The following is a 21,176-nucleotide window of genomic DNA, read 5'->3' as shown; positions in this document are numbered from 1 at the left end:
ACCTTGCATTTGAATAAAAGGTTTATTATTTTCTTCTCAGGAAAAACAGGAAGTTAGGGAAACACACTACATTTTACAGCCCATGTTAATTTGTAGTTGGTCCTAACCCTTCCTGGCACAGCTGTCAATAGCATGAGCTCTTTAACCAGAACCAAGATGTTCACCCCCAACAGAGTGTGCGCAGACACTACAGGACTGCATGTTTTCCCTGAGAGACAGAAGACAAGTTGCTGAGAGCCAGCTTTCCACACAACCCTCCCCTTCCATTCTGGAGGATTTGCCTGATCTATGCAGCTAGCCAGCACTGAGGACACGTGCCTCCTCTCCCTACAAAACCACCCAACCTTCCCCAAAGCACTTGGGCTAAGCCCTCCAAGCCCCTGACCCAAAGTTTCAACTAAGATCCTTCTCTATATTTCAGCAGTCACACCTAGAAAATTGGGGTGGGTTCCCTAAACTCCACCAATCTCCATCTATGCGCTTATTTCCACAAGTGGATATGGGGAGACAGGCCTTTTAGTCACCTTTACCAGATCTTCAGATTAATTAAAAACTACATAAAGTGCTTTCAGGTCCTTAGAGATAGACATGACATAAATAAGTGGTTCATGATCAAGAACGATAAATACATAGGTAAAAATAGCTCTAGCTAGATGACCTTATGGCTCAAGGATGGGCAGGCAGGGCAATCCTTCCCTATTTATTACATTCTTAGTCATTTTATTCATGCCTGTTTTCATCTGGAGTCCACAGACCAAAGGTTACGTTCCAAGGATAAAGCTTTCAAATGACCCTAGATCTACTACAGAAGCTTTCTTCAGTTTACCAGTTTTTATAGAACTCTGAGGTCTAACAGAACCCATCCCTTTCTGTAATTTTAAATGAGCTTTTTCAAACATAAAGGAACCTAGAGAAAGTCACACCATTTGTTGTCCCCCTTCTCTGAAAATTCCTAAAGGGACTTTAAAAACTTTTCCCCCAAAGATAGGATAAAGCAGTAACTGAAAAGGTACCAATCAAAGGAAAAGGGACTTCTCCACCACATGTCTCTCATGGTCATGGCACCCACTGTACTACCTACCACCTCCCAAGGATAAAATTCATTAAGGATGAAGGTCTGTGGTCTCCTGGGGGGTTACTTAGGGTTCATAGTGCCGAAAACTAAAAGGGCCAGTAAGAGTTTAGAGATGGCATGGTAAGGATGTAGGAACTGATATAACTATTTGTACAGGGAGAACAAGCAGCAAATACTTCAAGGAAGTATAGAAAATAAACAGTAAGTTTGATAAAACATCAAGCCTGAAATCCAAAGAGATGCCAATGCAAAAATTTGAACAAAGTTTGGGAATCATTAATAGAAATGAAACGTAAGTATTTGTTTTATTGATAGGCTTAGACCTGTGTTTAACAAGCAAGCCTAATAATAGCACCATGGTTAGACTATAAGCCTGCTTTTCCAAGCCATTTTACAATTTATTAAGCAAACAAGGGATCAAATGTCTCTCATACACCTGATGTGATCTTTTTATACACATACTGCTAGTATGTCCCATTTGGAACAGCTGAAAATCTTTTAGCAAAAGCTTTGAAGATGAGCTCATAAACTCAATTTAAATTTCACCAGTAAATTAACTCAAATGGAAAGAAGTGAAATGAGTAGCTGCCCAATCAGAACCCATTATTTCTAAGTCACCAGCCGGCACCGCCCACCAAACTTAAAACTCCACCTTGACTCACTTATTGAAAACCTACATGTAATGAAGTGAAAGGATGAATTTCCATTCAATTTTCCAATCGCAGTTAAAAAAAAAAATCTAAGGAATACTTACCAAAATCAGATAGGAAAATTAAAGTCTGCACAGTTATGAATCAGAATTGTTCCACTACAACCAAGTTGCATACACTTACATCAACTGGTTCTGTATACAATCTATAACTGACCAGGACAAAATTTAGAATAGAAAAGCTGTAAGAAATAGATTCCTAACTACAGAAGTTGGAAATTTCAAACGGGTATGAAAAAATTAATGTATTTTGAGACTTTTCATCCCTTTACATTTCAAATAGACTTTCTGTAAAAATATATACAATTTTTACAGACAAATACATTTACAAGTTGTTTTTGTCTTAAAAATTGAGGATATTTTCATATTTGCAACTGTCATTATTGAGCCTTAAGTCAAGTATTCTTGGCCATTACTAGGCTAATAAACTAAACCACTCAAACCAAGCCAAAGTAGAACAGGTATAAAAAGTCCTGAGCACTTGGACTTTCTATTGAAGAAGTACACCTGGGAAAAGCTAATTGCAGAGAAAAAGCTTCCCTTCACACTCTGTTGTACAGTACTGAGGCTTCTAGTCATAGTTCTATTACGTGTAGCTTAAATCCATTTTATACAGATCACTGCCATTGTTAGTGCTTCTCTTTTAACACTATAAGAAGTTAATTATTTCAGTGGACATTTAATGGACTCTATGACTAGCCTGGCTACTGGCCACTCTCCTGTTCTAGACAAGGAAATCAAGTCTTTTCAAGCCTACCATCTTCACTAACTCTAAAAGTCCTCTTCCATGGCCCCCCAGTTTGCCTGTTGCTGAAATTGAACCTTGCTTTAGACAGTGACTCTTCAAGGGGGACTACTTTTCCCATGTATTTATTCCTGTTAGCCATAATCCTCTTGCCACTTGCTTTTCTACGTTGCTAGAGTAGAACTCTTGGAGGTTACAGCCTGGACAGCTTGAAGTCCAACTTCATAAATACATTTGATTCACAGCAGTCGTTATGTGATTTTGGTGCCTGGGGTTGGTTAAAAGTCAATTATTGCACTTAAAAGGCTATCTTATTAGATATGCCAAACCAGCTCCTACTCCAGCAACACCTGCAAAAGCCAGCAGCACATTTCTGATGCCACCTTCTAGGTCCTCTACGTGGAAGAACTCCACAAACCCATCCTAGAAAACAAAAAAGAAAAGTACATTTTCAAGTATGGGTTTCCAATGGCTTAAAAACACTATTCATAAAGAAAGATGAATTAAAATATCTAAGGTTTCCCCCCCAAGCATAATGAACCAAATATTATTTACACCAGACGGCAGAAGACAAATGCGGGGACACACACACACACACACACACACACACACACACACACACACACGACACTCAGAAACGTTGTTTACTATCATCCGCCCAAGTGATTCTTATTTTTTCATAATTTGTATCCACAGAAGAGTATCCAGCTGAATTACAATACCAAAAACAAAAGTTTCAACAGCCAGTAAAACAGGCTACAGAACCGGGATTTTTGATGCAAGAATTCAAGACAGTCATACCACACTATCTCTGTGAGCCCACTACTTAAATCAGTATTAGGCAAACCGGTCCGTAAGTTAGAGCCTGAAACCTGAGTTGTGCATCATAAAAAGCTTGAGATAGCCCCAGACCTTCTTTATAAAATCCTTCATTCCATTTCCATTCCAAGGCCCCCTTCAACCTTAAAACAAACTTACCCAGCCTCTTTGTTTGACTAGCCAGTCTCGTTTTGTCCTTACAAGAACATCTGTGATGCTTTCTGCTAATGGTTCGATGCAGCTTTCTTGGTTTATACTCTTCAAGTGTTTGGCCACAAAGGCACCAAAAGAAATAAGAGTCACAATCCTGCCCCAGTTTGTTACTCCGTCACTGAAAACATGGACCATCACTCGAGACAAAGATTTGACATCGTCTTCGTTTTTGATGTCCAGTTTCCGAAGCATGCCTGAGAGGAAGAAAAGCATGCAGGTTCTCACGGCCTCCTTTGTCTAAACCGGCGCATGATCTGCCTGCCCACCCACGGCGGGGGAAATCGCTATTTGGGGTCCACAGAATTCGGGCCGACCCCAGTTGAAAAATGACATCCCACCCTTTCCGGGCTTTGAACAGAGCTGCCATTTCCACAAGAATTAAGATGGGCGGAAACAATGACTCACGGCCAGAATATTCTGGTTTCAGAAATAGATTGCGAGTCGTTTCAACACTGACTTGTTTTCGGTTTCCACCCCCATTCGGTGGGTAAGTCCGGGGACAGGTGAACCAGGGCAGCGCAGCCTCCGCGACTAACCAACCCCCTTACCTTGGAAGGCGGTCTCGTGGTTGCGCTGCACGCCGTCCCCGACCCGTCGGAGGGTCTCTAACGCCTTTCGGCTGGCCGCCCCAGACCCGCCCAGTGGTTTCGCGTCCTTGGCGCCGGTCGCCTGCTCCCGAAGGTACCGAGAGATAATCTCCAGCGACTGCCGGAACAATTCGTCCTCCTCCTCCTCTGCTGGGGGTGGCGTCGAGGGCAGTGAGCCGTCTGTGCCGGGGCCACTGCTGGCCTCCCCGACCAACTCCAGCAAAGGCAGGACAGCCGGCCGCTTCCCCAGAGGTTCTGGCTCGTACCCGTCTAGCTCCTCTTCGGGCGACATGATGGCGTCGGCGGCTGGGCCTTCCATCTTTTCAGGCGGCGACGCACAGCGGGTGGCCGCGAAGAACAGCAGCTTCGGGGGGGTCGCGGTGACGTCGGGGCCCTCGGCACCAATGGGCGAGGGCCGCGCGACCCTCCGGGCGTCGGGCGCGAGAGTGGCTGGGGGGCTCGCGCCGGCGCTTCCGCCAATCACCGCACCGGCTTCCCCTCCCCCTACCTCTCGCCTGGCCGTGGCCTCCTTCCCCACAGCCACAAGCCGCCCTCCCGAAGAGGAGGCGCCGCCGCTCCCGGCCGCCAACCCGGCCCCCCCACAGTAGAGGTTGAGTCCGATTACAGCGTTTCTCTTGAGGCCAAACATCGTAAGCTGCTGCTGCTGCCTCCGCCGCCGCCTCCTCCTCCTGGGTGAGAAAAATGGGGGAGGCCCTGACTCCTCAGTTGAAGGAAGCGGAAGTAAGGAGTGAGAGAGGGCCTCCTATATCAAGGTTTCAGAGCCAGTCCTACTCGGTGACGTCAGCAAATCTTAAAAAAAAAAAGGTACTCCCATAAAAGGGGAAAGGGGAGGAAGCTTCCCTAGAGCTGCGCACGGCACCTCACCGGCCGGTAGGGGCGGGGCTTTAGGGCTGGGCGGGGTCTTCCGATACTCGGTGGGCACGCGGTGGGTTACGTAACGGCGACCCGGGAGCTGGGGCTGGTGGGCTCGAGTTCTTCCGCTGCGCCGATGTGGGCCTGTTAATGGCTGCCTAGCTGCTTCCCAGGCTCCTGGTTTGCGAGCCCCAGCTGTTGCTTCCATGGCGGAGGCTTTTTCTTTCCGCTACTAAAGTCTTACCCATTGAGTCATTCAGAAATTAAGGAAAGGGGATGAAGAAGTTTTGCCGTGGCTGGGAAACAACAGTCTAGATAATAGGGGTTCTTGGGGCTCCTGGGTGGCTCAGTCGGTTGAGCCGCGGACTTCCGCTTAGGTCATGATCTCACAATTCGTGAGTTCAAACCCGCATCGGCTGGCTGCTTGTTAGCACAGAGCCCATTTCCGGATCCTCTGTCCCCCTGTTTCTCTGCTCCTCCCCCACTCGTGTTCACGCTCACTCTCTCTCTCTCTCAAAAAAAAAAAAAAAAAACAAACCAAAAAAACATTTAGATAATATGGGTCCTTAAGCGGCTGGGGACCTGCATTTGTTTTGCACATCCTCTGCCCTTTGTTCTCAGTCCAACAATGTTTGGAAATGGGACGGTCCAAGAACTGCCCCATGGATCACTTACATGTAACTTGACTAAAGGAAATTGTTCTGCCCAAGGTAAATTTTATTTCTGCCTCTCTACTTGCTTTCTCTCACCTCCTATCTCTACTCCACAGTCACTGGTTTTATTGACATGTAAGCCTGACCCTATTCGCATCTCTTCTGAGGCTCCTGACACCTTTTATTTTTGTAGTGGGTGGGTATGAGGCACCTTTGACTCCAGGGATCACCCTCTTGAGGACAGGGTGTCTATAGTCTATAGAGCTTCATGACTAAGAGGATGACAAAACAGTGTGTGGCATGATCATGATGTAGGCATCCATACTACATAAGATTAACAGGCCGACCACCTTCCAGACGCCTCCAGACTGCTCTAGCAAGCCACGAGTCTCAGTAGGAGGTCTGTGCAGTTTAGAGGCGGAATCTTCAGGATATCTGGAAGGTCCTGTCCTCAGGGAATTTAAAATCATTTAGTATTTCAGGGAATTTAAAATCACTTAGTACTTCTGATCCCTAGTATTGTTCAGAGTCAGAGTAACCTCTGGATTTGTGTACACACCCTTTCAAGAATGGTTCTTGTTCTTAGGGTAACTATTTTGGCCACAGTCCTGACCCTCAAAAGAAAAGCATTGTTGACATCCTGGCTGTGCCAATCTTTTTTTGTAGGTGTGTATTAAATCCTTTGAAACTTCCCCAAGTTCCCCAAGGAACTAAGAGCCTTATTCTACATCTTTTGGGGCCTGAAATTGGGCATACTTAATATTTCATGTTGCCTTTCCCTTTCTGTAATGAAAAAACGTTTGCTCTCATCCTTCTTGCCTCTCTTAATTACTCATCCCTTTTATTCCTCACCTTGGGAAAGCAGTGTTTTTGGTTTTGTTTTGTTCTTAGGCCCTATATATAAACTTGAGTTTTGGGAAGCTCTCCACTCTGCTGATAGCAATTTCCAGAATTACTGGAATACCCTGTTCTCTTCCACTGAGGTGAAGCTAATCTTTTGCCTTTGAGCTCTAAGTCCTCTTTATACTATACTCTTTCTTTTTTTACACATTTTCAAAATTTTATTTACCTTAGTAATGAAGAAATTAACAGAATGATAAAACTGGTTCCATGAAGATATGAAAAGTTGAGATTTATATTATTATCAAGGAAAGAACTGCTGAAGAAGGATGCTTAGGTATAAACGCAGTTAATGTCCTATAGGGCAATAAACTGTAACTTTGGGGTTATTTTCTTTAGTAGACTAGAAAAAAATCACTGCACCTTATTAGTTTTCTACACATTACCCTCTAACTTTTGGAAGTTGTAAAACTTTTGGGTGCTAAGCAAACAAAATTACATTCCCCAAGATAATCTGGTGACCTTCACTCAGGTGGATTTACTTGATAATGCTCTAGCATTGGGGCGCCTGGGTAGCTCAGTCAGTTAAGTGTTAGACTCCTGCTTTCGGCTCAGGTCACGATGTCAGAGTCGTGAGATTGAGCCCCGTGTCAGGCTCTGCACTGACACCACAGAGCCTGCCTTGGGATTTTCTTTCCCTCTTGCTCTGTCCCTCCCCTGCTCTCGTGTGTGTGCTCTTTCTCAAATAAACTTAAAAAAAAAAAAAAAAAAGTGCTCTGTATTGAAAGATCATGTCATCTTTTGGCCTTATTTATTTATTTAATTTTATTTTTTAATTTTTTGTTTTGATGTTTATTTTTGACAGAGAGAGATAGCGTGAGCAGGGGAGGGGCAGAGAGAGAGGGAGACACACAATCCAAAGCAGACCTCAGGCTCTGAGCTGTCAGCACAGAGCCCGACTAGGGGCTGGAATCCACAAACGGTAAGATCATGACCTGAGCCTAAATTGGATGCTTAACCGACTGAGCCACCCAGGTGCCCCTAGCCTCATTTATAAGGTGTGCATAATTTTTTCCTAAACAATCCCTCTGTGACCATAATCTCTAATGGTTATTTATTTATTTATTTTTAAAGTTTATTTATTTAGTTTTGAGAGAGAGCATGAGCGGGGAGGGGCAGAGAGAGTGGTTAGAGAATTCCAAGCAGGCTCCACACTGTCAGCGCAGAGCCGCAAGCAGGGCTCAAACTCATAAACCAAACCAGGAGATCATAACCTAAGCTGAAACCAAGAGTTGCACACTTAACCGACCCACCTACCCAGGCACCCCTCTAATGGTTATTCTTGATAACACACTAAAACGGTTATCTCCTGGGGTTTGTTTTTTTGTTTGAGAGAATGAGAGAGATCGTGAGAGTAGGGGAGAGGGGCAGAGAGGAAGAGAGAGGAAATCTTAAGCAGGCTCCATGCTCATCATGGAGCCCGACACAGGGCTCGATCTTTCCACCCTGGCATCGTGACCTGAGCCAAACTCAAGAATTAGATGCTCAACTGACTGAGCCACCCAGGCACCCCTGATCTCCTGGTTTTTTGTGTGTGTGTGTGTTTTTTTTAATGTTAATTTTTGAGAGTGTGAGCGGGGAAGGGGCAGAGAGAGAGGGAGACACAGAATCCGAAGCAGGCTCCAGGCTCTGGGCTGTCAACACAGACCCTGACGCAGGGCTTGAACTCACAAACCATGAGGTCACGATCTGCCTGATCTCCTGTTTTTTTGTCAAAATCATTATTTGAACTTCTGGCTTAGTTGGCCACTTTCTGCACTTCTTACTGCATATCACTACTTTTTTGCACCATGCCTCCAGCATCGCTATTTTCCTACTCTCCCATCACAACACTGTAATTGTCATCTTTGCCTACAGGACCATAATTTTAGGCCCTAGTCCCCACAGGTTAAACTAGCATATAACTGGGATTCAGTAGCCTCTCGGAAGGTGTAACAAACATTGCTAGTTGCCTTATCCAGTATTTATTCTTCTTCCTCTCTGATGGAACCCGAAGTTGGCATGGTAGTTCCATTATGATCAGGAATCCTATTTCTTCTTCTATCAGGTGGTGGTACTCTCATATGTGCTTTCTTACTTGATGGTCCAGCAGGCTAGCTTCACCCGTGTTACCTGCATTCTTGCCGGCAGGAAGGAGAAGAGGGAATGCAGAGGGTGTCTAGTTTCCTTTAATGACACTTCCCATAAGTTGCATGCCATTTTTGTCATTATCCTGTTAGCTAGAAGTAGTCATATGGTCTCTTACCTGCAAGGGAGGCTATGAAGGGTAGTCTTTGTTACTGTTTTTTTTTAATGTTTATGTATTTATTTTGAGAGAGAGAGAGAGAGGGAGGGGCAGAGAAAGAGGGAGAGAGAATCCCAAGGAGGTTGCACACTGTCAGCACAGAGACTGATGCAGGGCTCGATCTCACAAACCAGGGGATCGTGACCTGAGCTGAAATCAAGAGTCAGAGGCCTGACCAACTGAGCCACCCAAGCACCCCTTAATTTTTATTTTTAAAAATATTTTATTTTTAAAAAATAAACTCTACACCTAACATGGGGCTTGAAGTCACAACGCTGATATCAAGAGTCACACGCTCCACTGACTGAGCCAGCCAGGCACCCTTAGGGTCAACTCTTATGTTTTTAATAGAATGTTAAAAAACGTTTATTTACTTGTTTTTGAGAGAGAGAGGGCATGTGCAGGGTAGGAGGTAGAGTGAAGAAGACAGAGAAATCAAAGCTGACTCTGCCCCATCAGTGCAGAGCTGAATATGGGGCTCGAACTTACAAATTTGTGAGATCATGACCTGAGCCGAAGCCAGACTCTAAACCGACAGCCACCCAGGTGCCCCTGTGTTCATAGCATTGTTAATTTTCCTTCAGAGCATCTATGGCAATTTTAATTATGTATTTTAATAATAATTTTAAATTATTTATTTTAATTATATGTTTAACTTCTAGATCTTGATTGTACCTTTTTTTTTTAAGTTTATTTATTTTGAAAGAGACAGAGACAACGTGAGTGAGGGGCTGAGAGAGAGGGAAAGAGAGAGAATCCCAAGCTCCCAAACGCTGCCAGCACAGAACCAGACACGGAGCCAGAACCCACAAACTGTGAGATCATGACCTCAGCTGAAATCAAGAGCCGGACGCTTAACTGACTGAGCCACCTAGGTGCCCCTGATTGTACCTTTTAAAATCTCTCTTGTCATTTTCTCAAAAATTTGTTAATGTTTGTTTTTTTTTTTTTTTGAAAAATTTTTTTTTCAACGTTTATTTATTTTTGGGACAGAGAGAGACAGAGCATGAACAGGGGAGGGGCAGAGAGAGAGGGAGACACAGAATTGGAAACAGGCTCCAGGCTCTGAGCCATCAGCCCAGAGCCCGACACAGGGCTCGAACTCACGGACCGCGAGATCGTGACCTGGCTGAAGTCGGACGCTTAACCGACTGCGCCACCCAGGCGCCCCTGTTTGCTTGTTTTTAAGAGAGAGAGTGCGAGTGGAGGAGAGGCAGAGAGAGATGGAGACACAGAATCCAAAGCAGGATCCAGGCTCTGAGCTGTCAGCACAGAGCCTAATGTGGGGCTCAAACCCACAAACTGTAAGACCATTACCTGAGCCCAAGTTGGATGCTCAACCGACTGAGCCACCCAGGCGCCCCATCTTGTCATGTTTTTAGTCTTTTATTCTTTAGTCATACTTCCTTCACTCTTTCTTTTTTCTAAAAAAGATTTATTTACTTATTTAAGTAATCTCTACACCCAACATGGGGCTTGAACTCACAACCCCAAGATCAAGAGTCAAATGCTCCTCTGACTGAGCCAGCCAGGTGCCCTTCTTTTTTTCCTTTAAATATATTAAACATACTTATTTATAGGCTGTCTTATAATTCCAATATCCAATGTCTCTGTGGGCTTAATTCTGCTATTTATAATTTCTGCTCATTCATGGTGTCTTATTTCCTGTTTCCTTGTGTTTTGGGATTTTTATTTGTGGACTCATTAAAAAAGTTTTTTTTTTTTTTTTCAACGTTTATTTATTTTTGGGACAGAGAGAGACAGAGCATGAACGGGGGAGGGTCAGAGAGAGGGAGACACAGAATCGGAAACAGGCTCCAGGCTCTGAGCCATCAGCCCAGAGCCCGACGCGGGGCTCGAACTCATGGACCGCGAGATCGTGACCTGGCTGAAGCCGGACGCTTAACCGACTGCGCCACCCAGGCGCCCCTAAAAAAGTTTTTTTAATGTTTATTTATTTTTGAGAGAGAGAGAGAGAGAGAGAGAGAGAGAGAGAGAGAGAGAGAAAGCGTGAACATGAGCCAGGAGAGAAAGAGAAAGAGAAAGAAAGCGTGAGCATGTGCTGGGGAGGGGCAGACAGAGGGAGACCACAGAATCCAAAGCAGGCTCCAGGCTCTGAGCTGTCAGCAGAGCCTGACATAGGGCTTGAACTCATGGACTGTGAGATCATGACCTGAGCTGAAGTCAGATGCTTAACCACCTGAGCCACCCAGACACCTCTGTGAACTCATTTTTGAAAGAAATTTAGGGAACTTTTGAGGTCTGGATTGAAGGTGCTTTCCTCCAGAGGATTTGTGTTTGTTTCTTTCAAGTACCTGGGGATACTACCAACTTGTAAATTACTTTAAAATAAAATCTGAGCTTGGGGCACCTGGATGGCTTAGTCGGTTAAACGTGGGACTTCGGCTTAGGTCATGATCTCCCAGTTTGTGATTTCGAGCCCCGCATTAGGCTCTGTGCTGACAGCTCAGAGCCTGGAGCCTGCTTCAGATTCTGTGTCTCCCTTTCTCTCTGCCCCTCCCCCACTCATGCTGTCTCTCAAAAATAAATAAACATTAAAAATAAAATCTAAGCTTTAAAATTTTCTGCTTATTTAGGTAGAGTGGATTTAGGGTATAAAACCATGAGAGGACTAACTTGTGAATTCTAGGGGAAGATCTTTGCCCCCTCACTCTGAGCCAACATAAGGGCATTTCTTTTCTGTCTCCCTCCCCAGGGTGGGTATTTTCTCTTTTACCCTTTCTGTGACAGTGGAACCTGCAGGAGCCCTAGTGTTACTCAGGGACATTCCAGTCCCCGTTCTTGCACAAGCCCTAGGCTTAGTCTGCTGTCTCCTGAGAAACCACTTAGATGGAAGCTTTGTCACCGGGGGTTAGCAGATGTCTCTAAAACAGCCACCAATTTCAGCCTTATGTTTTTGGATTCATGCTTTTGCCTTTTATATTTGAGCTAGTGTTTTGAGGCATTTTGTCATGGAATAGTTGTAGAGAGTATTTGGTCTGTTATATTGCTAGAATGGAAGTCTGATTCTCTGTTGAATGTTGGTGACCCCACACCCTTCCCCCGGTCCCCACTACAAGTTCCATGAGAATAGAAGCTAGGTCTATGTTGCCACTGCTATTTTCTGGCACACAGAGAGCAATCAATAAATATGGGGCACCTTGGTGGCTCAGTCAGTTGAGCGTCTCAGTATTGATTTTGGCTCAGGTCATGATCCCAGGGTCGTGGGATTGAGCTCTGTGTCGGCCTCTGTGATGTGGGTGGAGCCTGCCTAAGATTCTTTCTCTCTTGCTCTGCCCCTCTCCCCTGCTCGTGCTCTCTCTCAAAAAAAAAAAAAAAAAAAAAAGAAAGAAAAGAAAAACAATTATTGAATGTATGAAGATAGAATGTCTTCCTTGGAAGACAAGAGAGGAAAAAAATTCAGGTAGGGACTGAAAATAGGCCATTGTACTTAGCATTTACACCATTTTGAGAATAGATTTTGCAAATTAATGAGGACAAAAGCTGAATTTCATTGAGTTAAAGAATAAATTTAAAAAAATGTAGTTGAAAATTAAAAAAAATGTATGTATTATATTTTATTTTTTTCAAGTTTATTTGAGAGAGAGAATGAGCAGGGGGTGAGGCAGAGAGGGAGAGAGAGAATCGTAAGCAGGCTCTGGACTGTCAGCACAGAGCCCAGGGCAGGGCTCAAACCCATGAACCATGAGATCATGACCTGAGCCAAACCAAGAGTTGGATGCTTGGGGCACCTGGGTGGCTCAGTTGGTTAGGCTTGTGGTTTCAAGCCCTGTATTGGGCTCTCTGCTGTCTACTGACAAAGAGCCTGATCCTCCCCTGCTGGCGCTCACTTGCTCTCTCTGTCTCTCAAAAGATAAATAAACATTAAAAAAAAAACAAAACAGTCCGATGCTTAACTGACTAAGCTACCTAGGAACCCCTCAAAATTTTAGAGTGATGAGAAACCAGAGGGGTTGGGTTCAAGAAGAAAGTAAGAATTTTTTTTAAATGAGGGATTCAGGGGCACCAGGGTGGCCCTGTCGGTTAGGTGTCCAACTTCTGCTCAGACCATGATCTCATAGCTCATGAGTTTGAGCCCCGTATCGGACTCTGGGCTGACAGCTCAGAGCCTGGACCCTACTTCAGATTCTGTCTCCCTTGCTCTCTGCCCCTGCCCCACTCACACGCACTCTCTCTCAAAAATAAATAAACATTAAAAAAATTAAAATGAGGGATTCAAACATATTTGTAGGCTAGGGACAGTGATCTTCTGACATGAAAGAAATTATAAAGAAGAGAGAAGGGACCATTGATAGGGCACCAGTATTCGAAGAGAGACAGATGGGCCAAGTTAAAGTCTCTAAACGGACATCTCTTCTTTATTTAACTAGGCAAGAAGATACAGATGGGATACCCATTCCTTTTGAGGTGGAATACAAGGTGGTCTACAAAAGGCAGAGGCTAGGACTAGATACTGGTGCTTGAGGAGAACAGCTGTAGGAAATTCACAAGCAATCTGGCTTCCTGTGGGGACTGCCAAGTTAGGCTGGAAATTACACATGGGTACCAGTTCTGACTCGCATAAATGCTCTCCCATAAAGCAGCAGCCAATAAGCAGAAGTAGAGAAAACACCTCTGCCTCCAACACCTAAAATTCTTGGCACATCAGTAGGCAGCTGATAAATATTTCTTGAATAAACAAACAAAGATTAGATTCATTAGAACTGGGGAGTGGTGAAGTACTTGGGACCAAAGAACAAAAGACAGAGGTAATTGAAGGTGTGCTAAAAGTGTCTTTTTTTTAAAAAAAAATTTTTTTTACATTTATTTATTTTTGAGAGAGCACATGTGGGGAGGGGCAGAGAGAGAAGGAGACAGAATCCAAAGCAGGCTCCAGGCTCTGAGCTGTCAGCACAGAGCCCGACGCAGGGCTCAAACCCACAGACTGCGAGATCATGACCTGAACCGAAGTCGGACGCTCGACCAAGTGAGCCACCTAGGCGCCCCAGAGTGTCTTGAGATAGATCGTTGTCCATGGAACCTCAGGTGGACAGGGTAAGAAGTGAAGCCACAAAGGATCTGTTAGACTGGAACTGTAGTTGGCCCAAACTAAAACGATACAAAACTGAATAATGAATGACATTTTCTAAGTTTTTAGAAAACCTGTAGGTTCTGACTGGAAGAAGCAAATGCTTAGGGAAGCTGACCCAGATGAATGACGCCCATGAAAGGGACAATAAACTTGGTTTACAACTCAATTTCAAGTTTTCTCCTTTTGGCCTGGGACATGGAACTCAGACTTCTCTTCTGTGAAGTCTGACAATGGGCCTGAAGATGCAGGTTCCAATTGAACAAGGGTCCTAATTGCTGTCGGGTGAAAAGGCAATGTGAGCACCATCTAGAATCCCATTAATAATAGAGGTCTGTAGTACATTCCACCAGGCACTGACCTGGGAGCTGTCCTGTCCAACGTTTGTACAAATGGTTTAGTTAACAACATTGATGACAGATGCCTGGCTGGCTCAGTCGGTAGAGCACCTAGCTCTTGATCTCGGGGTTGTGAGTGGGAACCCCATGTTGGGTGTAGAGATTACTTTAAAAATTAATTTAAAAAAAAGAACATTGATGACAGGTGATCACATGTGTAGATAACAAGAATATGGGAGAGACAATATATTGTTGGAGAGGAGAATCAGAATGCAAAGAGATCTTGATAGGCTAGACCAAATCTAACAAGATTTAGGGTTTTATTTTTTTTTAATTTTAGAGAGACAAGGAGAGAACAGGGGAGAGGGGCAGAAGAAGAGAGAGAAAATCCCAAGCAGGCTCCACACTCAGCTTGGTGCCCGACACAGGGCTTGATCCCACGACCCTGGGATCATGACTTGAGCCGAAATCAGGAGTCAGGTGCTTAAACTACTGAGCCATCCAGGCACCCCACAAGACTTAGTTTAAGTGGATTAAATGTAAAGTATAGCACAAAGGTTATGTGTGTGTATACTCTGTAGGCAATATAGAATAATATGTTTTGAAAATTACTTAGGAGACTGAACAGAAATATGGGCAAAGTAGGCAATTAAAATAGAGGACATAGGGGCACCTGTGTGGCTCAGTCGGTTAAGTGTCTGACTTTAGCTCACTCAGGTCATGATCTCATGGTTCATGAGTTTGAGCCCTCCATAGGACTCTCTCTGTGGTGTCAGTGCAGAGCCCGCTTCAGACCCTCTGTCTCCTTCTCTCTCGCTCTCTCAAAAATAAATAAGCATTTAAAAAAAAAAAAAATAGAGGACACAAGGGCACCTGGCTGCCTAGTCAGTAGAGCGTATGACTCTCAATCTTGGGGTTGTGAGTTCGAGCCCCACGATGGGTGCAGAGATTACTTAAAAAAATCTTAAAAAAATAGAGGACATACAAAAGGTGTATACATATGTACATGCACACTTATACCTATATACATACATATACATGTGTGTGTTATTATATGAGATAACTTTCATCTTATTGGCAAAAATTTAAGGCTGCTAATACCAAGTGTTAGCAAAATATGGGTAAGTGGCTGAGGTATTCTCATACATTTGGTGGGAATATAGATCATTTTAGGGCGATTTTTAAGTATCTATTAAAAATTTTAAAGTACACATCCTGCCACCCAGCAATTAACTCTCTTAATATTTACCCCAGGGAGATACTCCTGTATAACACTAACAGTCATAAAGAATTTTCAATGAAACATTGTAGTAACAAAAAAAATGGAAACAATTTGCGTCCAACAACAGAATGGTTAAAATGATACATCCATACTATAGGATACTATATATATAGCAGTTATAAAAAGGGAGATAGCTTTATATGTACGGATGTGAAAAGTTCTCTGAAATGTGTTAAAATGAAAAAAGATTTAGAATTATACAAACCATTTGATACATTTATGTGTTTGTTTTTTAAACTTTAAAGGTTATTTATTTTGAGAGAGAGAGAGAGCATGTGTGCAGGGGAGGAACAGAGAGAATCCCAAGCACGTTCTGCATTGTCAGCACAGAGCCCGTCTTGGGGCAGGAACCCATGAACAGTGAGATCATGACCTGAAACCAAGAGTCAGATGCTTAATGGACTGAGCCACCCAAGTGCCCCTGATACATTTAGGTTTCAAAATTCCCTTGCAACTGCTTATTTCCACATATAAATATATATCCATGTAAATACATAGGAAAAAGTCTGGGAGGATACATAACCAAAATCAAACAGTATGTGTCTCTTAAAGGAAAGGACCAGGATTTGGGATAATGGTCAAAGAAAACTTTGGATTTGTCTATAGTTTGTTTTCTTTTTTAAGTTTTTATTTTATTTTTTAAAATAATTTCTATAGTCAACATGGGGCTTGAACTCACAACCCTGAGATCGAGTCATACGCTCTTCTGACTGAGCCAGCCAGGCGCCTCTGTAATTTTTTGTCTGTTTATTTTTGAAAGAGAGAGGCACAAGCGGGGGGGAGGGGAGGCAAAGAGAGAGAGTGGGACAGAGTACCTGAAGTAGGCGGCTCTGTGCTGACAACAGTGAGCTCTGCTGACAGCAGTGAGCCTGACACGAGGCTTGAACTCAGAAGACTGCGAGATCATGACCTGAGCCGAAGTCGGACGCTCAGCCGACTGAGCCACCCAGGTGGCCCCTGTGATTTTTTTGAATGAAGATTTTGATCCCTATTATTTACATGTTTACTAAAGTAAATGAATCCATATGTTATACATTAAGTCAAAACAAATTAAAACAACCCTACCCCACTCCACAATTACACCTGTAGGTTTTATTTAGTTTTAATGAGTCAATAGTGTGATAAGGTAGGAAGTGAAAAAAATCTAAGGACACCTAAGGCTCTCTTACAGTCCAGTTCTACAACCAAGCGAGTGACAGTTTAGTTCTCCTTGGCTCAGTCAGGCCACGTCGTCTGCACCAAAGTCAGACAGGCACACTGACACATTTGAGCTCTTCTAGAAAGCAGCCAGGGTCAGGCTAGGAGTCCATATCAAATCAGGGAGAAATAACTGCAGCAGGGAAGGATGTTTATCTAGTGAAGTGCGATGTAGAGAGAAGTCCTCAAACACTTGAATAGTTTTTTTTTTTAATTTTTTTTAATGTTTATTTATTTTTGAGAGAGAGAGAGAGAGAGAGAGACAGAGCATGAACAGGGGAGGGGCAGAGAGAGAGGGAGACACAGAATTGGAAGCAGGCTCCAGGCTCCAAGCCATCAGCCCAGAGCCTGACATGGGGCTCGAACTCACGGACCGCGAGATCATGACCTGAGCCGAAGTCGGATGCCCAACCGACTGAGCCACCCAGGTGCCCCAAACACTTGAGTAGTTTTAATGAGGGTGAAGGCGAGAGGAAGTTTCGAGACACTGGAGTTATTCAAAAGACTGAACAATCACTTGTCATGGATGCTGTGGAAGAGATTAATTCAGGAGGAATTAGTTGGAACTAGATGATATTCAAGGTTCCAACTGACTTTAAGAATCTATTTTAGGGGCACCTGGGTGGGTCAGTCGGTTGTGTTTGACTTCAGCTCTGGTCATGATCTCGTGGTTGGTGGGCTCGGCTGCTTTAGATCATCTGCCTCCCTCTCTCAAAAATCAATAAACATTAAAAAAAAGAGTCAATTTTATTTATTTATTTTTTGAGAGAAAGAGACAGAGAATGAATGTGAGGGGGGAGGGGCAGAGAAAGAGGGAGAGAGAATCCTACACAGGCTCCACACTGTCAGCACAGAGCGCATTGCAGGCTCGATCTCATGAACCAGGAAATCATGACCTGAGCTGAAATCAAGAATTGGATGCTTAATGGACTGAGTCACCCAGGAGCCCTAAAAGAGTCTATTTTAAATTCCCTTGGTCTCAGCAGCTTTGCCAAAGCTCAAATCCCTAATACCCCTTTCTTTCAAGTTGTCTTGTTTTAGAGAGGATGTTAACTTTTCAAAGATGACGTTGAGGTGATTCATTGAGTTTCACCTCTCATCCTTTTGTTTCCCAGAGGTCCGTTCTATACAGAACCGTTTGTGAAGAATCCCACTATGCTTCCACAAAGTTCTCTTCTTTAGAAATTCTAGCTTTTTATTTTTAAATATTTATTTTATTTGGGAGAGAACATGAGTGGGGAAGGGGCAGAAAGAGAGGGAGAGAACATTCCAAGCAGACTCCATACTGTCTGCACCGAGCCTCATGTGGGACTCAATCCCATGACCCTGGGATCATGACCTGAGCTGAAATTAAGAGTAGGATGCTCAGGGCACCTGTGTGGCTCAGTCAGTTAAGCGTCTGACTTCGATTCAGGTCATGATCTCATAGTTCGTGGGTTCAAGCCCTGCATTGGGCTCTGTGCTGACAGCTCGGAGCCTGGAGCCTGCTTCAGATTCTGTGTCTCCCTCTCTCTCTGCCTCTCCCCCACTTGTGCTCTGTCTCTCTAAAATAAATAAATGTAAAAAACATAACTAAAAGAGTTGGATGCTCAACTGAGCCCCCCAGACACCCCCACAAATTTCTCTTGAGTAGGATTTAAACTGGCTCCATGCTTGGTCCATGGGATTAATGTATATTTGACCTTTTGTCACAAGACAGTGCAATTATTTCCGAAATGTAGCTGTTTACTTGGTTACCTCAGGCTTTGTTGTTAGCCAACCTTTGCCTTGAATTTCCTCTACCATGAGTCATACGCAGTCTAATGACCATCCTCTACCCAGAGACAAATAGGTTCCAGTGGTCCCTTGAGGCCGCTTGTTCTGGGCCTGAGGAGAAGAGAGAAGTGCTCCCACTGCTTCTGTTTGGGATTTGGTGTGGCTCACAACAGAGTAGTAGCTGTCTCCAAAGAAATTTCTTTTGAAAATCATGTATCCACTTTTTTGATGTTTATTTTTGAGGGAGAGAGATAGAGAGAGAGAGAGAGAGAAAGCACGAGCAGGGGAGGGGGAGAGAGAGAGGAAGACACAGAATCTGAAGCAGGCTCCAGGCTCCACGCTGTCAGCACAGAGCCCGATGCGGGGCTTTGAACTCACAGACTGAGAGATCATGACCTGAGCTGAAGTTGGACTCAACCGACTGAGCCACCCAGGCTCCCCAGCATATCCACTTTTTTTTATATGAATAGAATTTCATATCTGTTGTATCTTGGTACTCCGGCTGAAACATGTCAGTAGAGCATAGATTTTTGATTTCAGGGTCATGAGTTCAAGCCCCACATTGGACATGGGGCCTATTGAAAAAAAAAAAAAAAAAAAAAAGGGCTGGTGCCTGGGTGGCTCAGTTGGTTAAGTGTCTGACTTCAGCTCAGGTCATGATCTCACTGTTCAAGAGTTCAAGCCCCACATTGGGCTCTCTGCTGTCAGTGCAGAGCTCACTTCAGATCTTCTGTCCTTTTCTCTCTGCTCTTCCCCGGCTTGCATGTGCATGCACACCCACCCACACACTCTCTCTCTTAAATAAACATTAAAAAAAAAAAAAAAAGACAGGTACTCTAAATGTGCTGTAAAAATAAAGTAAAATAAAATCTTTAAATATAGGAGCCTCTGGCTGGCTCAGTCAGTGGAGCATGTGACTTTTGATCTTGGGGTTGTGAGTTTGAGTCCCATGTGGGGTGTGGAGATTAGTTAAAAACAAATCTTAAAAAAAATCTTATTAAATATAAAACAATATGCTTTATTAATCATCCTTTTTTTCAGTAACTTTTTTTTTTTTAATGTTTACTCACTTTTTGAGAGACAGATTGTGAGCAAGGGAGGGGCAGAGAGAGAGGGAGACACAGATCCAAAGCAGGCTCCAGGCCCTGAGCTGTCAGCACAGAGCCTGACGTGAGGCTCAAATTCATTAACCACAAGATCATGACCTGAGCCGAAGTTGGCTGCTTCACTGACTGAGCCACCCATTGGTCCTGCTTTATAGCCTTCCTGGTCCCTGTCTGGGATCTTTGTGATTCAGTCATACTTCACAGGCCAACTCATAGGGTAGTCAGCAAGTTGTTCTGACATGGTCTGGGCATGATCCCCTTTAGTGATTTAGGAAAAAAAAAAAAAGAAAGCCAAGCCAAGGCTACATAATGATTCCACTGCCCCTGTAAGGGAGAGCTCAGGACTCCCTCCTGGCTCTAAACCTAGTTCTCCATGAGGATGAACACAGAGAGCACTGTGGTTTGCTGGAGCAGCCATGGACTTTGGAGTCTGTGAATTACCAAGTGGCCTAATATAAATTACCTTTTCTGAGCTTCATTAAAGTTTTGTAAAATATAATCTTTTAATTCAAAATTTAATTTTTTTTAAAGTTTATTTTTTTTTTGAGAGAGAGAGAGAGAGAGAGAGAGCAAAAGCCCATAGGCAGGGGAAGGGCAGATAGAGAGGAGACAGAGAACCCCAAGCAGGCTCTGCACTGTCAGCTTGGAGCTGGATGTGGGACTCGAACTCACTAACTGTGGGATCATGACCTGAGCCAAAATCAAGAGTCAATGTTTAACCAACTGAGCCACCCAGACACCCCTAAAATTTAATTTTGAATTATACAATACATAAATATTGTTTGAAAAAACAAAATAGGACAGATGAGACTAAATTTCCTTTGATCACCACCTTCAAGCCCACTCCCCTTACCCCTCCCTAACCACCTCCCAAGGTGACTATAATTCTGTTTAGCATTAATCTTTCCAGGCCTTTTTCAACGTTTATTTATTTTTGGGACAGAGAGAGACAGAGCATGAATGGGGGAGGGGCAGAGAGAGGGAGACACAGAATCGGAAACAGGCTCCAGGCTCTGAGCCATCAGCCCAGAGCCCGACGCGGGGCTCGAACTCATGGACCGCGAGATCGTGACCTGGCTGAAGTCGGACGCTTAACCGACTGCGCCACCCAGGCGCCCCTCCAGGCCTTTTTCAATCAAATCAATTTTACTTGTGAAAATAGGATAGTAATATCTATTCCATGAGACAAAACAGAAGTGACAATACAAAGGCATAATGTTTTCTTCTTTCTGTTTCCTTGCAGGTTGGGAAGAGCTGAGACCTCCTACAGGAACATAGCTCTGCACTAAATTCATGCTGAAGAAGAGAAGTCTTACCTGGGGTGGAACTACCTGCCTTCTATCTGGTATTAGAAAATACCAGTTTTTTGTCTGTTTTTTTCTCTCCCTCAAAAATTTCAGCAGGCATCATGCACAGAATCTACAGTAGGAGCAAGCCTCGGCTTGTTACATGGACACAGCGAGCCTCCTCTTGGATAGGGGTCTGCTGGAGGAGAGGAGCCCGAGCCACAGGCCCAGAAAGCATTTTGCCTCCTTTTTATTCTTCCATTTC

General features: G+C 43.9%; 1 protein-coding gene and 1 long non-coding RNA gene across 2 annotated transcripts; one reads left to right on the top strand and one right to left on the bottom strand.

Annotated features, from left to right (window-relative positions):
- Positions 1-3: 3 nt before the first annotated feature.
- MCL1 (MCL1 apoptosis regulator, BCL2 family member) lies at positions 4-5,008 on the bottom strand. The gene is made up of 3 exons (XM_047847953.1): positions 4,110-5,008; positions 3,508-3,755; positions 4-2,952 (listed from the first exon to the last, which is right to left on the bottom strand). The coding sequence occupies exons 1-3, from the start codon at positions 4,795-4,797 to the stop codon at positions 2,836-2,838; spliced, it is 1,053 nt and encodes a 350-aa protein (XP_047703909.1). The 5' UTR covers positions 4,798-5,008; the 3' UTR covers positions 4-2,835.
- Positions 5,003-20,931, top strand: LOC125159503 (uncharacterized). The gene is made up of 2 exons (XR_007149799.1): positions 5,003-5,039; positions 20,869-20,931. It is a non-coding gene; the product is annotated as an uncharacterized LOC125159503 (long non-coding RNA).
- Positions 20,932-21,176: the final 245 nt, after the last annotated feature.

This window comes from Prionailurus viverrinus, unplaced genomic scaffold (assembly GCF_022837055.1).
Source record: "Prionailurus viverrinus isolate Anna unplaced genomic scaffold, UM_Priviv_1.0 scaffold_50, whole genome shotgun sequence".
Classification (NCBI taxonomy): domain Eukaryota; kingdom Metazoa; phylum Chordata; class Mammalia; order Carnivora; family Felidae; genus Prionailurus; species Prionailurus viverrinus.
Note: the sequence above shows the minus strand (reverse complement) of the source record. Positions and strands in the feature narration are given on the sequence as shown.